Below are 14,999 nucleotides of genomic sequence, written 5' to 3'. Positions count from 1 at the left end.
ATCAAGTAAGAGAATAATTTATTTTAATCAAAGAACTCTGATAATGTTGTGTAACTGTCTAGATTGATTGGGTATTTAAAAATAGAGTTAGATAAAGAACACAAAGAGAGGTTTGATTTTACTTTAAACAACAATTATTGTTTTACCAAGTAACCTTTGTAACTCGTAAGGATTTTTCACAAATTCAGTCATTTATAAGGCGAAATAGCTAAATTGAGAAATTGATCAGCATTATAATCAATCAGCTAGACATCTGACAGCCTAGATTCACCAACATGTAATAACTCTCAGTAAAAATTCTTAATGGCACATATTTCGTCATGTAATGATCGAAGACTATATTCGATTTCTTTTTTTAGCATTACTAAATAGATTTACAAACATCTTTTGAGTTGGTTAGTTTGATAAGTGTCTAAAAAGGCAGACTATCAGTATTTTTATATTTTATATTTTATATTTTTTATATTTTTTGTATTCTAAAATAAACTAAATTTGATATTGTTTTGATTTTGTTAGGAACTATAGTATGTATTGTACGTATATAGAGCATCAAGCATGCATACTTTTGGCCACATGTATTGGATTATGATATGTGTGCTAATCATTGTGTGACTAACACTGCTAACAAAATCATATTTGGGAAAGGGACACACTTATCTGTGCACCCAAGTAAGTAGCAACCTATGGATAAGAATCTACTACATTATATCGTACAAAACATTTTTTTGACATGGATTTTCCAGTTTAAACAAGTGTTACATTTAATTGACATTTATTTGTGTTTAATTTAAACATGGTCTGGCATGGCAGAAGATTCTAATAATAAAAATGTCCAAACTTGGACTAGTAGCGGGACTCGTAATCGTTACCCATTACAGCAAATAAAGGAAGAATGAAATACAGAAATATAGTATAATCAAAAGAAAAAGTTCGTATTTATTGAATATTAAAATTTATATGATGCAGAATATATTACCATACCATTATGAAGTAGTCTATTCATTAGGCGAATTGTGTTGATGCAATTAAAAGCCATCTACATCTCAGCATAATTGCTAAAAGCATTGTATTACGTCAGTAAGAGTTCGGATGATTGAAACTGTAAGGCCTTGTGATCATTGTGGTATAAATTCAACTAACAAAAAGCTAGACAGTCATATGCACTAAAAATATCTTAAAAATATGTTTTCCGATACAGTGTTATATTGTTAATGTGAAATTTACATTTCATAATATATAATAAACTACTGGTTTACGTATTGAAAGACTGAATGAGTTTTTGAGGTGAGGTATCAGCCTGTGGGCCTAGAAAAATCAGTTATTACTTTTGAAGTATGAGGTGAGAATTTGACATTATCAATATTTGAAATGTGTAGGACTTTGGTGTCATTGATTTGAGGCAAATTCTATTCTACATTCTATTCATTGAATCGACAACACGATTTTTTTCCATTTTAATTTGAAATGTCTGTCTGGAAAAAAAATTTCACATATGTAAAATTACAATGTTTATTGTCAGCGAATGTACTTTCTAATCCAGTAAATCTGCCATAAAAGCTAATTATGACGAAATGTAATTGCCAAATTCTTGTCTGCATCAAACACATACACTTCATGTTTGTGAAACTAATGTGTTTGATTTTTTTTTTCTCTTATATTTTTACAGAAAAAGAAGAAAAACCAGCATTTTACAAACTTGGAGACTCGTGTCTGGCAACTGACTTCACGAAACATAATGCTACACATTTCAGCAACAGTACAGCTGTAGTGAGATATTCAGGCAAAGACTACCAAAACCTCTACAGTAGCTTTGCCATTGGACCTGAAGAAAAATGCCCAGAAGGAGGTAGGAATTACCACATATACAATAAAAAAAAAAAGTCATCTTAATTAATAAAATATTTGGTTGCATTAGATTAATCTACTTTATTCCACATTCAGACAGCTGTCAAGGATCATCCAGTGAAAGTGGTGATATAGAAAAAGGTGAGTGTTTTCTTTCTTTCTTTTTTTTTTACTGTATTTTTTATTTAGACTCCCATAGATTTCAGATTGTAAGGTTACTATCATACTATCACTATCGCACATGCTGGATTGTGCAAAATACATGGTAAACCCTAAAGACATACTAATTGTATTTTTATTTCTGCAGATGAAAAAATCAACTTCTTGTCACTGGGTCTCTTTTGGCTGAGAATTCTCTTTCTGAAGACTGTTGTGTTCAACGTCTTGATGACTTTCAAAGCATGGATGAGCTAACGTGAGTGACGATGTTATATCTTGTGACAATGGGTCTCATTCACTAACTGTGTGTTAACATTTGTTCGTAAAAACATTTTCATGCAGAAATTATGATTTTTTAAGTTAAGCATTTAGATTTATTATAAGTTTAAGATAACATTTGAACTAACTGAAACATACATTCAAATAAGACAGCGGCTATTTGCATTGTGTTCATTTGCATTAACAAAAGGTATTTTCTTTGCACTAAGCGCAAATAATGTTAAATGCTATTTATGCTATTTGCACCTCAGTGTATTGTGGTATTTTATAAAACAATATGCAATAAAAATAACATTTTCAGCGTATATGATTATACTTATTAAAATCATAAATGGATGCCATCTTATTGAGACATTACTTGTCTCTGTCTTGAAAGCTCTACCCTACACTAGTGTAAATTAAACAAAGTTAAAAAAATTAAAAACTTGACCAAAATCACTGTTTTTGAAAAAAAAAAAAATGCTTTCATGCTTACGGTTGCCAGAATTTAAGAATTGAATTCCCCATTCAGAGCTTTTCTGTTAAAAGAACCACGTTTTTTGCTTAATCTTTCTTTGCAATCTGGCAACCATGCGTTTTGGATCGCGGATAACCTGTAAACCGACAAACAAGTAAGCTGGAGTTTATCAATCTCCAATTAGATGTTCTGCTTAAATAAAAAGTGTCATCCAGTCAGTCTTTGTTCTGCCACTTTGTTGCTGCGACTAAATCTGCGATCAAACCTTCTCAGTGATAATAATAAATCCAAACATAGATCTCGACTTTATTTGCGATTGTGGTTGTTAAATAAATGCACTTGCGCTACCTTTGACAAAAATCGTTGTAATTATATTTTTGAGCAAAATAATCAGGATTATCAGTTTTACCATTATGTAGCATGACAGAAATGTGACTTGGTTTTCATTGACTAAAACTAGACTACAATGCTCAGACATTTTGTCGACTAAAACTTGACTAAACAAAAAACAAGGTTGACTATATGATAAAAACTAAAAAGTACACTTGACTACCCTACACCTACCCCTAACTTTATCAGATAATCACTTTATTCACACTATTAAATACCTGTTTGGCACTTTATTTCCACTTTTTGAATATTTCCGTAATCTTTATTTAAAATAAACGCTTCTCCGAGTTGATATGTGATGGGAAAACGGAGAAGAATGTGTTCGTAAAAAAGGCAGATTCATCACAAGCTAACGCCACCCACCTAACTCTCCACACCACTACTCCTGTTATCAGCAGGAGTTCTTTTGTAATGTTGTCTGGCTCAATTAGACAATAGTGGGCGGAGTTAGTGTAAATAGCCTCTGCCTACAAGGTGGGCTATTTGCACTTGGTGTAAATAAACACTCAGAGGAAAAAAGAAGACTCCCGGCGAACTAAATTATAGTTCTATTACATTCATTTAACACAAATAGTGCACGAACTGGGATAGGTTCTATACTTTTGATCTTTATAAAATATATTTAATGAGTATCAAGTCAACTGGCTGTGAGTGGCTCACATGGCTTTACTCGAAGATCTTGCTGCAAATTTTCTCAGAATATTTTCTGCAAACATACAGTAAGTATGCAACTTGTACGCAATCATTAGTGAATGAGACCCAATATTTCATTAGCAAACTCTATAAAATATGTGCTGTTTTGTTTGAAGAATTACAATTGGTCTATTATTTGTCTTTCAGGTCTCACAAATCCAAGTCGTTTTTCATCAGTTGGATTTATCACAGTGCCTTCACTGAAGACAACAGAAAATGCTGCATCACATTTGAAAGCCAGTAGATTTGCACCGTTGTTGTTAAATGATGATCAAGGGATTATGTAACCACCCTCAGTTATGCTATAGTGCTTATGGTTTTAAGAATCATATACGGTATACACATTTGAATGTAATGTGTTTATATGCTTTTATATTATGGGCTCAACTATTCTAGTTTAGGATGCGATAGACATATGCCGCAATTTAATTGTCTCTAATTTAGCAACTTAGATGTAGTTCATGTTTAATTTCTCTTTATTTTAATGATTTCTACATTTATTATCTAAAAAAATATTATTTTGTAAAAAAATAAAAATAAAAAAAAAAGTTTAAATTACTTTGAAGCTGGATTACATCTGCATAATTCTGTCTATATACCTTTATACGCAACATATTTACATCCACAATTAAGTGGACTTGTGCTTCCTTCCACAATGACTGACTTTCATGCAATAATGACTGTGTATTGTGCAAAACATATGAAAATAAAATGCATAAATAACCAACTCTGGGCTTCTGTGTATTATAAACTCACAAAATCCAACCAGATGAAAATCTATAAGTACATTTAATGGAACCTTGATTGACCATTAAGATCACTTTAACTAAATGATAATCAAATGTATTACAATGAATGAGAATGGATTAAAGTACTTGTACTTGCATAAAAAATGAGGTTCAATGTTCATGCCGTAGTGCAAAACACTTTTGCTGCTATTGAGATGGGATATACTGTACATACTGTATGGGTAAAGTTAAGGACAGGTTTAGTCAGGTTTGATGGTTTAGTTTAAGTGTGGGTTAAGGTGTAAGGTCAACAGTGTAATTACAAATAAATGAGTATGCAGTGTCTAGCTTTCCATATGTAATCAAGAGTGCAACAGTGGAATTAATTACAGCTGTAATTATATGCAGTTTTTATTTTTTTAAATGTATAATGTAAAAACATAAATGTACACGATAAGTGCATTGTATCAAATTATTAATTTAAATGTTGGTATATTAAAGTTTAAAACACGGTTTAAATTAGGAGCAGTTTGTTAACTGCATTAAGAAAAGCAATGACCTAGAATTTAACTCTGATATGAAACACTTTTAGGTTTATCGGAAATGGTGGATTTTGTGTGTCACACAATGATGAAAAATTTGTAATTTGTAAATCCCCAAATACCAGAAAATACTGATCATCTTTCTCAAAATTACTAACTTTGAAGTTTTGTGGTGTTTACAAAATGAACTTATCAAATATGCAGACTACCATAGATTCTTACAGGCCTACAAACAAATGGCTGCTAAAGGGGAAATAACATAAGGCATAGTTTAGTGTGTAATAATACAAATAAGGAGGAACATGCAATACATTTCTATTATTTTTGATGCCCTTTCACATGTTTTTTTACTAAACTTGGTATAAAGTAAAACTGAAAAAATCCCCATGTTACTGTTGATTATAATCAACAACAACAACAAAATTTATTTATAAAGCACATTTAACACAATACAAATTGATCCAAAGTGCTGTACATAGTGCATAGCAGAACTACACTATAAAAAACAACAATTACAAGTTTCCAAAAGCTAAAGAATAAAAATGTGTTTAATAGATTTAAAAATGTCCAATAAAGGAGCAGACCTCACATGACAAGGGAGAGCAATCCAAAGCTTGGGCCCAGCCACAGAAAAGGCCCGATCACCCTTTCATTTGTAGCGAAATCGTGACACATTTAAAAGCAAGTGATTTGAAGATCTAAGTGCCCTAGCAGGACAGTACGGCACAATAAGATCACAAATATACCTTGGTGCACAGCCAGACAACGCCTTATAAGCAAACATAAGGATCTTAAAATCAACTCGAAACTTAATGGGAAGCCAGTGAAGGGATGCCAAAACAGGAGAAATATGATCCCTCTTTCTAGACCCAGTCAAAAGTCTTGCAGCTGCATTTTGAACAATTTGTAAACGAGATAGTGAAGACCACAATAAAGAGAGTTGCAATAGTCTAATCGTGATGTTACAAATGCATGAATTGCAACTTTTAAATCTTAGCTTGAAAGAAGGTCATAGGACACGATTACAGAACTTTAATCACATCTCAAAATCTCATATGTTAAGACAAAGAAAAAAAAATGGTGATGAGTATCTACTCATCTACATCTACAGACTTTTTAAATAGACCTCTTGCAGACAAAAACTCTGATTAGCTAATTAGGCAAGCTGGCACTTTTGGAGCTAGACAGTGCAACAATGGTAACATACTACAGACAGTTCTGGACCTTTAACTAACAAATAACTCATCTGCAAACCCTGAGTATTCAGATTCAAAACTGGTCAGAACTCACTGAGTCGCAAAGCATTCTGGGTACCCAGCAGCACTGCAATACTTTACAAACTCAAAGCAGTGCAAAATGTATTTTACTAAATGTTGATTATCCTTGTATTACAATGAATGAGAACAGATTTAAATGATATGGTTTATGTTACTATGAAAAGCAATGACTTTAAATGAAATGCAAGTATAGATGAAACACTTACAAGGTGTACTGAAAATGGTACTTGATTTGTGATTTTAAGTTTCTTAACTTTATGTTAAGAAAACACATTTGCAATGTGGAACCACTGGCCACAGCTGAATCAAATGAAGCCACAGAAATATTTTTGAGTGTGCCAGTTAGTACTTGCACTAGTAAAATGACAGCATGCTAAATATATTTTAACTTATGTATGGAATGAGCAAGTAATTATAAGGTTTTTGTAATCGTCTCAGTTATTTCTCATTAAGTGAATGCAATACACAACAATACACAACAGAAGCTAAACTGCAGCCACCCACACCCGATTCATAATCTCCACTCTTCTGCAAAGCGGCAACCACAGAAAATAAACAACATGAATTCTTCTAAATCTCCAAATAAACTGCACATTTAACACTTTTAGGCCCGGTTTCTCAGAAACTAGGCCTTAGTTAAATAGCTTTTTTAAGTAGCTTTTATAAATGTGCCTTAGAATTTTTATATATTTTTTTTTTATCTTAAGACAAAACAATGGCAGTGACACATTTTAAGATATGTCAGTGCAACTTTCAGTTAAAACAGCTCAAAAATGCATTTAAGTCCGGGACTAGGACGTACGTGTGTGTGTGTGCGTGTGTGTGTGTGTATTAAATTAACAGAAAATATTGTTTGAATGGACTTGTTCAGTCTTGCTGTACAAACCTAAATTGTGTAAAAAAAATCCTCAGTTTAATTGAGGTTAATTTAATTGAACAAACATATCTTTGAGCCTAACCAGCAATATTACACAGCATCATGCAAAATGCTACAATGTTCCTTATTTTATTTATGTATTATACAGTGCTTTTCTTAGCACTCAAAGCACTTTACATAGTGGAAGCGGGAATCTCCTCAACCACCACCAATGTGCAGCATCCACCTGGATGATCCGACAGCAGCCATATTGCACCAGAACGCCCACCACAAACCAGCTTATTGGTGAAGAGGACAAAGATTTATGAAAAAAAGAAAAAGAAATAAAAAAAAGTAATTTATATTATGAAGACAAAATACTCCAATTCACTCACGTGGTGAGGTAAAAAAAAACTTCAATTTGTGGGCTAAATCATTAAAAACGCGTAGATCTACGTGTTTCGGCTGCACAGTGTATTTTACTTGAAATTGTTTATGTTTACAATGATTCTTTGAGTAAGCATCACAGTTATAAGATTTAGTTAAACCTACTCAACTTTCTGATACTGATGTTCCCATCATGGCATGAATGGGCATGAATAATAAATAAGGTTGCATTTGTCAAATTTTTTTTGTTGCATTTGCTGTTAGGTTTAGTAACTTGCTGTTCTGTGACATCTGGAGTTCATTTTCTATTCAAAATTACCCATTCATGGTCAAAAACTATATCCCTTGAACGTTACCGTTGAGGTCTCAGTGTTCGGTTCATTATATGAGATATGTTGTTACAAAGTGTAAATCTATTGTGTTGTTTACTAAAATGTTTATAACCATACACCTCACAATCATGGCTTAATTCAGCACTACATTGTTTGAATACAATTTACAGCACAAACAATGAGTGAGTAAAATGTACTTGAAACAAGTTAAAATGAGTTAAAATGAAAAATTACTCAAACTCTAATTCTCTTTGTTAATTTTACATAACGTAGTTAAGTAGATTTTAGTTAATTCCATTCATGTGTAATTTATTTAAAAAAAATGTCCTTATTTATTTATTTTTTTCAATGTGACATCATAAATGTAAGTGGATTGAACAGAATAAAATTAGGTTTTGACAAGAAATTGACTCAAGTAAATTGAACAAGCAATTCATTATTAAGACATTCAGCAATAAAGTATGTGACCATGCACAAAAAGACATGTTGCAAACTGCAACACATTTACAACACAGTTTCACTGTACAAGGCCAAATAGCACATTCAAATTTACCAAGCACTGACATAACTAAAAAAAATAAATAAATTAAGTAAACACAAAGGTCTTCCTTTATTATACTATCACTTGGAGCTCTCACATACTGTACATATAATTATTTGTATTTTTAATTTGTTTTTACTTTAACTACACATGATTTTCTCAAGTTTAGTAGTGCACAGACAGATGTGCTCAGTTTCTCATGCATGACTTCCTTTATACTAATGACTATGCATCTCACTTTGTTCTGAGTTTGCAGATGAGATCACACTGGTTGTTGACCTAATTTCAAATGGTAACAAAACCACATATTGAGAGGAAGTCAGCTGCCTGGAGACAACAATCTTGAATATAAAATGATTTTAAACTTCTAAAAAACATCCACAATTAGAAATACATTGTTCGATGGATATATTCTTTTAGATATATCAATGTTTAGGTATTAACAGGACAGGAATTTGGTTTCAATAATCAGGATAGCTTGAAACAGTGCCCTTGGTCCAGTTCTACACTACAAGGTTAATTCACTTTCTTATTTTGTTTAAGCCCTAGTTCATGACACTCACAATAAAAACACAGATTTGACCTAATCGACCTACATGTATCTAGGATGGAAATGAGTGAAACCCATACATCCTGGCCACCTGACACCTTCATTGTTTATTCCTCAAGTCATAACTAATGCAAACTAGGACACTTTTTCACCTTGTTTTTTGCTATCTGTCATATTACATCTTTACAACAATTTTACAACATTAATATTAAAATGTAGTGTTCAAGACTGAGATACTCCATGATCTTCTGACTTGTAATTTTTATTTTATTCAATGCTTAAAAAGATAAACAACCTATTGCTGATTTACTCTACCTGCACTGAACTCCAAATATGGATTCTAAATGGTCTAATTTAAATTGTCGTTTAAAACTTGCCTGATATTTGGTGGATGTTGTTGGTTCACTTAGTAATTTTCCCTCAAAAACATTTTACACATAAAAAACTACTTTTGAAAAATATGTTTAAAAGCTGTTTTATTTTACATGTAGAGAACCACTCCACGAGGAACTCGCATGATCACATGATCAACCAAATATTAGTTACCCTCAGACACTTTTTTCCAGGTCAAGTTGTCAATTCATGAACTAATTTGGAATATTTTTTCTCTTTCGACTCACTTTCAGTCATTCCATCCATGCATCAAATCTGTGCATCTGCTTAACTCACAAGTAGGCTATGTCAATCTGATCAAAAATAAAGCATTTTAAGAAGTCTTATGAACACTTTTGATTGTGGAATAAATTAACTGTCAGTCATTAAAACCAGAGACAAATTCTCATAAAATATTATTTTCCAAGATGCTGTCAATAGCATCTGACAACATGTATCATTGATCAGTCTAAATTATATCTCTGAATAATAGGCTTTATATGCCGATCGTGACATGAACAAACAGGAAAACAGGTCTCATTGCACCCGCTTGTCATGTTACCAGTACGAACTGACAGCAATATCTATGAACTTTTAAGGTAATCAGCTAACCTAGCTAGTTCTTTTGTTTGCTTAAATATTACTGAGAAGAAGAAAATTAAAAAACTTGTAGATAATAATCTGCATATGCTATGGATATCACTTATGCTTATCTTTGCTCACTCCTTTGAAGGTATCTTGAGTAAAACGGCTCTATATTAGAGTGGAGCCCATAAGACCTTAACTGGAAGCGATGCGACCTGTTTTAAAGAAAAAAATGGAAGTTTGTTGCGCATTACCGTCATTTATTTCTTCAAATAAAAACACCAATGATTTGTATAAAAAAAAAACAAAAAAAAAAACAGACCATTTGAAAAGTCTCTTCTTCCTCTGAACTTTGACCTTGGTATATTTTTCATGTATAGGCCTATACATATAGTATAGCCTACTATACAATTATTTTTCTGTATTTTCAAATTACAAGATTTTGATACACCTGCTTACATGAAATTGAGGGACAAGCATTCTTTTTAAATTATTTATATTATTAATTGCTTATTTTAGTCTTGTTTTTGTGCACTCAGTTTTAGCACTAAAGGAATAGCTACAAACAAGCAAATAAATAAAGCAAATGTTTAAAAATATATGTTTAATTAGATGTTAGGTTAATTATGTTTTATATAGGGGGTTTCTTGAATATTTGAAAGCTTTTCATGACAGAAAATTCAAGTGAAATGTGTAGGCCATATTTTATGAATGACCCAATTATGGCTCACACTGAATTGTGCACTTATACAATAGCACTAATTATGGCTGAAAGGTGAAGCAGGTTTTAAGTCTCTTCTAGAGTCCCTTCACATGGGACTAGTGGTGGGGCCTTCCCTGCATGGCCACATGCTGATGAATATAGGTGGCTGGCTGCAGGAGACCTGTTGTGACGACTATGGATGGGAGGTTTCATTGCCACACAAAACATATACAATTTTAAGTAAAAAACAACTAACTAACTAAATTAATTAAAATAAAACAAAAGTATTAGCGTTGGAGTGATGTTCCCCTTCAGGCTGACTGATATTTAGCTTTAGTTATGAGGTTCAGATGGATATAGCTATTAGTTTTGAATATACGTATAGATTCTTTTTGAATACATGTAGCGATTCATTTTGGAAAAAGTAGCAATTCATTTTAGGAAAAGTAGTGATTCATTTTAGGAAAAATAGTGATTCTTTTTGAAAAAGTAGCGATTCATTTTAGTATAAGTAGTGATTCTTTTTGAGAAAATTAGCGATTCTTTTTGAAAATAGGAGAAGTAGCAATTACTTTTCTGGAAAGTACGATTTCTTTTGGAAAAATTTGTGATTCATTTTGGAAAAAGTAGCAATTATTTTTGAAAAAGTAACAATTCTTTTTCGAAAAAGTAGCGATAAGAAAGGTTGGCGTTTATATGCTGACCAAAGGAACTTACATTATCCTTACAATGTAGAGAAATATCAAACATTTTGTTCATGTTTCATCATGCTACACAATCCTCATTCCTTATAGACAATACTTCAGTCGACATATGCATCAGCGGAGAACATTTGCTATATTGCATATACATTCGGTTAAAAAAACTCATCCCATGTCTCTCCATATAATCCTCACACACATTTTCATCTACATTCTGGTTCACTAAATACATAACACAACTGATTATTAATACCATTAAATAATAATAACACTGAAAATAATATATAACAATAACATTTTAGTCTTCAAGCAATAATAAGCAATTCCTGTTCTATGAACAACATCTAATGGGCTGATGGACACCATGCATATCCATGTCATGGTAACATTCCAGGTAAAGATAATGAGGATATTACATTGTTTTTAATTGCTTCCTTCACCAAGTGCATTACAAACGGCTACATTATGACACAAGTCATTCCAAAGTCCCCACTTCAAGGGCTCTGCCCTTTCGAGTGCATAGGGATGCTCACTTCCGATTGGAAGTGATATGTGTAATTTCGTCTTGTTGTTGTATAATAATATAAAATAAATGTGCAGTGATAGACAAATTATTAACTGGAGTTGTAGTGATTTGCTCATAAATACAAATCAAACAGAAGGATATTATGATACTCAGCTCTCTTGATCTTTCGACATATTTTTTTTTTTGACAGGTCCAACTGACTTAAGGGGGTTTTACCGGTTTTAAAATATAATATTTATATGAATATTCAACTAAAATTTTAAATTATATTTAATTTTGTAAAATTTTGTAGCATTAATTAATTTTGGATGTACGATCTTGAGTCTCACATACTTGTGAAGAACACTTTGGTCATAAATAAAATGGCATTCACCTATGGGAAAGCATCCTAAATACATGCTTTTTATGAAAAATAATTTTAAGGATTCTCGTAAAAATTGACAGATCTAAATATGTTCTCAATATTCTAAGACCAACGCTCTGGGCCTTGTATAGGTTACATTTTATTTTGATGGTTCACTTTAGACAATCTAAGTAACTTTGCAACTACAGTACATGTCAACTAACTCCCATTAGAGTATTAATAGACTGTTATAATGTATGTTGGGGGACCATCAAAATAAAGTGTTAGCAGACATTAAGCAGACAGTCTACTAATAATGTAATGACTTATAGTTGACATTAAGTTACTTATACTGTAGTTAGTAGAATGTCTAAAGTGGACAATCAAAATAAAGTGTTACCCTTGCATATGTTTTGGCTATATTGGTGTGTTGAGAACAGGTATCATGGGACTTTGTGACTTGTACGTAGATGGAATAGTGTGTTAAAATGTATACAACACTGTACAGTATATGTTATGCAACAGCACAATGTATAATTGTTGATGCCTTTAAAAAATATAAAGTGTCAATGTTTTTAAGAATATGAAAATGTGAAAGTTACCACAATTTTGGGGGTGCACTGAAAAACCACAAGTACTAAGCATGTATGTAAAACACATTTTTAAAAGCAACATCTGTAAATAACGGGCAAAAAAAGTACACGCCCAAATTTCTAAACTTATCCACATCATCCGGGAAGTGTGTTGTGTTTTCCATGGTTAAAAACCAGAGCTGTGTGAAGCGGAAAACCGAGCTCTCGAGATAGACCAGCTGTCAGATCTAAGCCTGTAAACCCCACATCCACAACACCTGTTTTCCACGCAAACAAAATCACTCACACTTCCTGTTGATGTTTTTCTGTGTCATCTTATCTTTTATCTGCAAAAATAAATATTAACATTTAAATGTAAATATACCGGTATTATTATTATCTCGCAAGGTATGAGCATGCAGGTTCTTAATGGATTAAAGGTTGGTAAAGACTATTTATGCAATCTCATATTTTTGTCTATATTTGTTTGCATTGTACAGCATTCTAAAAGAAGTTTAAAATTGTGGTCTGCTTTTTAAACAAGTTTATGACAATAACATTTTATTAATGTAGCATTTTTTTGGTTCCCCAAAGAACTTTTCAGTGATCTTTCAAAGAACCTTTTGTGCAATGGAAAAGTTCCACGGATTTAAAGGTTCTTCATGGAACATGGAACCTTTATTTTTAAGTGTGTGTGTGTGTATTTTTGTAATAAAGTCCAGATATGTTTTATAGGCTATCCTCATTAAGTACAGCAGATGAAGATATGGTCCTCTGAATAAAAACAGATCAACATTGTGTCTCAAGTTCATTCTCATACAAGGTCTACCCCATTAGCACACAGAGGTGAGCACTATAGTCTTGTGACCTTAAATACTGTACATGAGGTCAGGATGACGCCTTTTGCAAAAAAAAAAAAAAAGTCCAATATGAAGAGACATTTTAGGGGCAGGACAATGATTACTCTGTTGGCCAAGAACCACCTTTGATCAAGTGACAACTTTGACACAATGTTGTCCTCTAGTTTATTCAACTTTAAACAAACTGACATCTATTTAAATGCAAGCTTAATCAGTGACCTAGTGACATAATGCAATATTTGATTAATATTTAGTCAAGATAAATAAGGCTCTTAACTGGCCCTTTTCAGATCTGAAATTAGAAAGGATGAGAAACTGACTAAGGGTTTAAAAGCTTTTGCAAGTAAATATGAAAATTAAAATAAAATAATTATGAAACAAAGTTTGCCAATAGTTCCTACATTACGTAGTGATTAATGTTAGCAATGTGTCATTGTTTAGGAATTTATCAGAAATCAGACTGCAATTTAAAACAAAATTGGGTAACACTTTATTTTACAGTGTCCTTTTCACATATGTTACATGTACTTACCATAGTAATAACAGTAAATTATGCATAATTACATGCAACTAACCCTCAACCAAACCCTAATCCTACCCTAACCCTATAGTAAGTACATGAAGTTAATTAATATTACTAAGTAGCCTACTTAAATATATAATTACACTGTAACAATGACACCTTAAAATAAAGTGTAACCCAAAATTGTTAAACTTGATTGTTAAACAACAGCAACAGACTACTACTAACTTGACTAGTATGGTAATAAATAAATTAAATAAATACAAAATAAATTTTCTTACCACAACAGAAATAATTATTGCAGAGATAATATCAAAATAATGTTTAACTGGAGCTGAAGTGTTTATTTGTAGGAAATATAAATTACACAGAACATTAACTAGGTTATTCTTTTATTTTATTAAAGCTATTTTTGACAAGTTCATCTGTGAATATGAAAAATTTAAAATTGTATTTAATTATGTAGCATAACAGTTGTATATTTCAATGAATGTTTACTGTATGTAAAGTAATTTTTCATTATGTGTAGTAATGATAAAAGAGTATAAACAGTAAAAATATTTTATATTATATTATTTTATAATTATGTAAAATAAAAGTGATAAAACATAGTATCTGCATTATTAAAAGTCACCTTAAATGTCTTAAAACTACTCTCTGGCATCATTTTGAAAGTGGGTTAGTAGGGTGATTTGAATCAAGGGTATTCATTGAAAACATATGAAATATAGGTGGATTCTACATTAAATCTGGCAACCTGAATTATACGAAAAGTTGT

At 31.8% G+C, this 14,999-nt stretch overlaps 1 protein-coding gene across 1 annotated transcript in view; it reads left to right on the top strand.

Annotated features, from left to right (window-relative positions):
• The window catches only part of LOC308695586 (M1-specific T cell receptor alpha chain), a gene marked incomplete at its 5' end in the record, with an annotated part of 60,288 nt that extends 55,740 nt beyond the window's left edge, over positions 1-4,548 (top strand). The window contains 4 exons of the mRNA XM_081373771.1: positions 1,667-1,846; positions 1,942-1,986; positions 2,153-2,260; positions 3,971-4,548. Of these exons, the coding sequence (XP_081229897.1) occupies positions 1,667-1,846; positions 1,942-1,986; positions 2,153-2,259 (332 nt within the window). The 3' untranslated portion in view covers position 2,260; positions 3,971-4,548. The remainder of the gene's footprint in view (positions 1-1,666; positions 1,847-1,941; positions 1,987-2,152; positions 2,261-3,970) is intronic.
• Positions 4,549-14,999: the final 10,451 nt, after the last annotated feature.

The sequence above is a fragment of the Scardinius erythrophthalmus genome (assembly GCF_964197995.2).
Source record: "Scardinius erythrophthalmus genome assembly, chromosome: 9".
NCBI lineage: Eukaryota > Metazoa > Chordata > Actinopteri > Cypriniformes > Leuciscidae > Scardinius > Scardinius erythrophthalmus.
The sequence above is the reverse complement of the archived record's forward strand: the minus strand, read 5'-3'. Positions and strand labels throughout refer to the sequence as shown.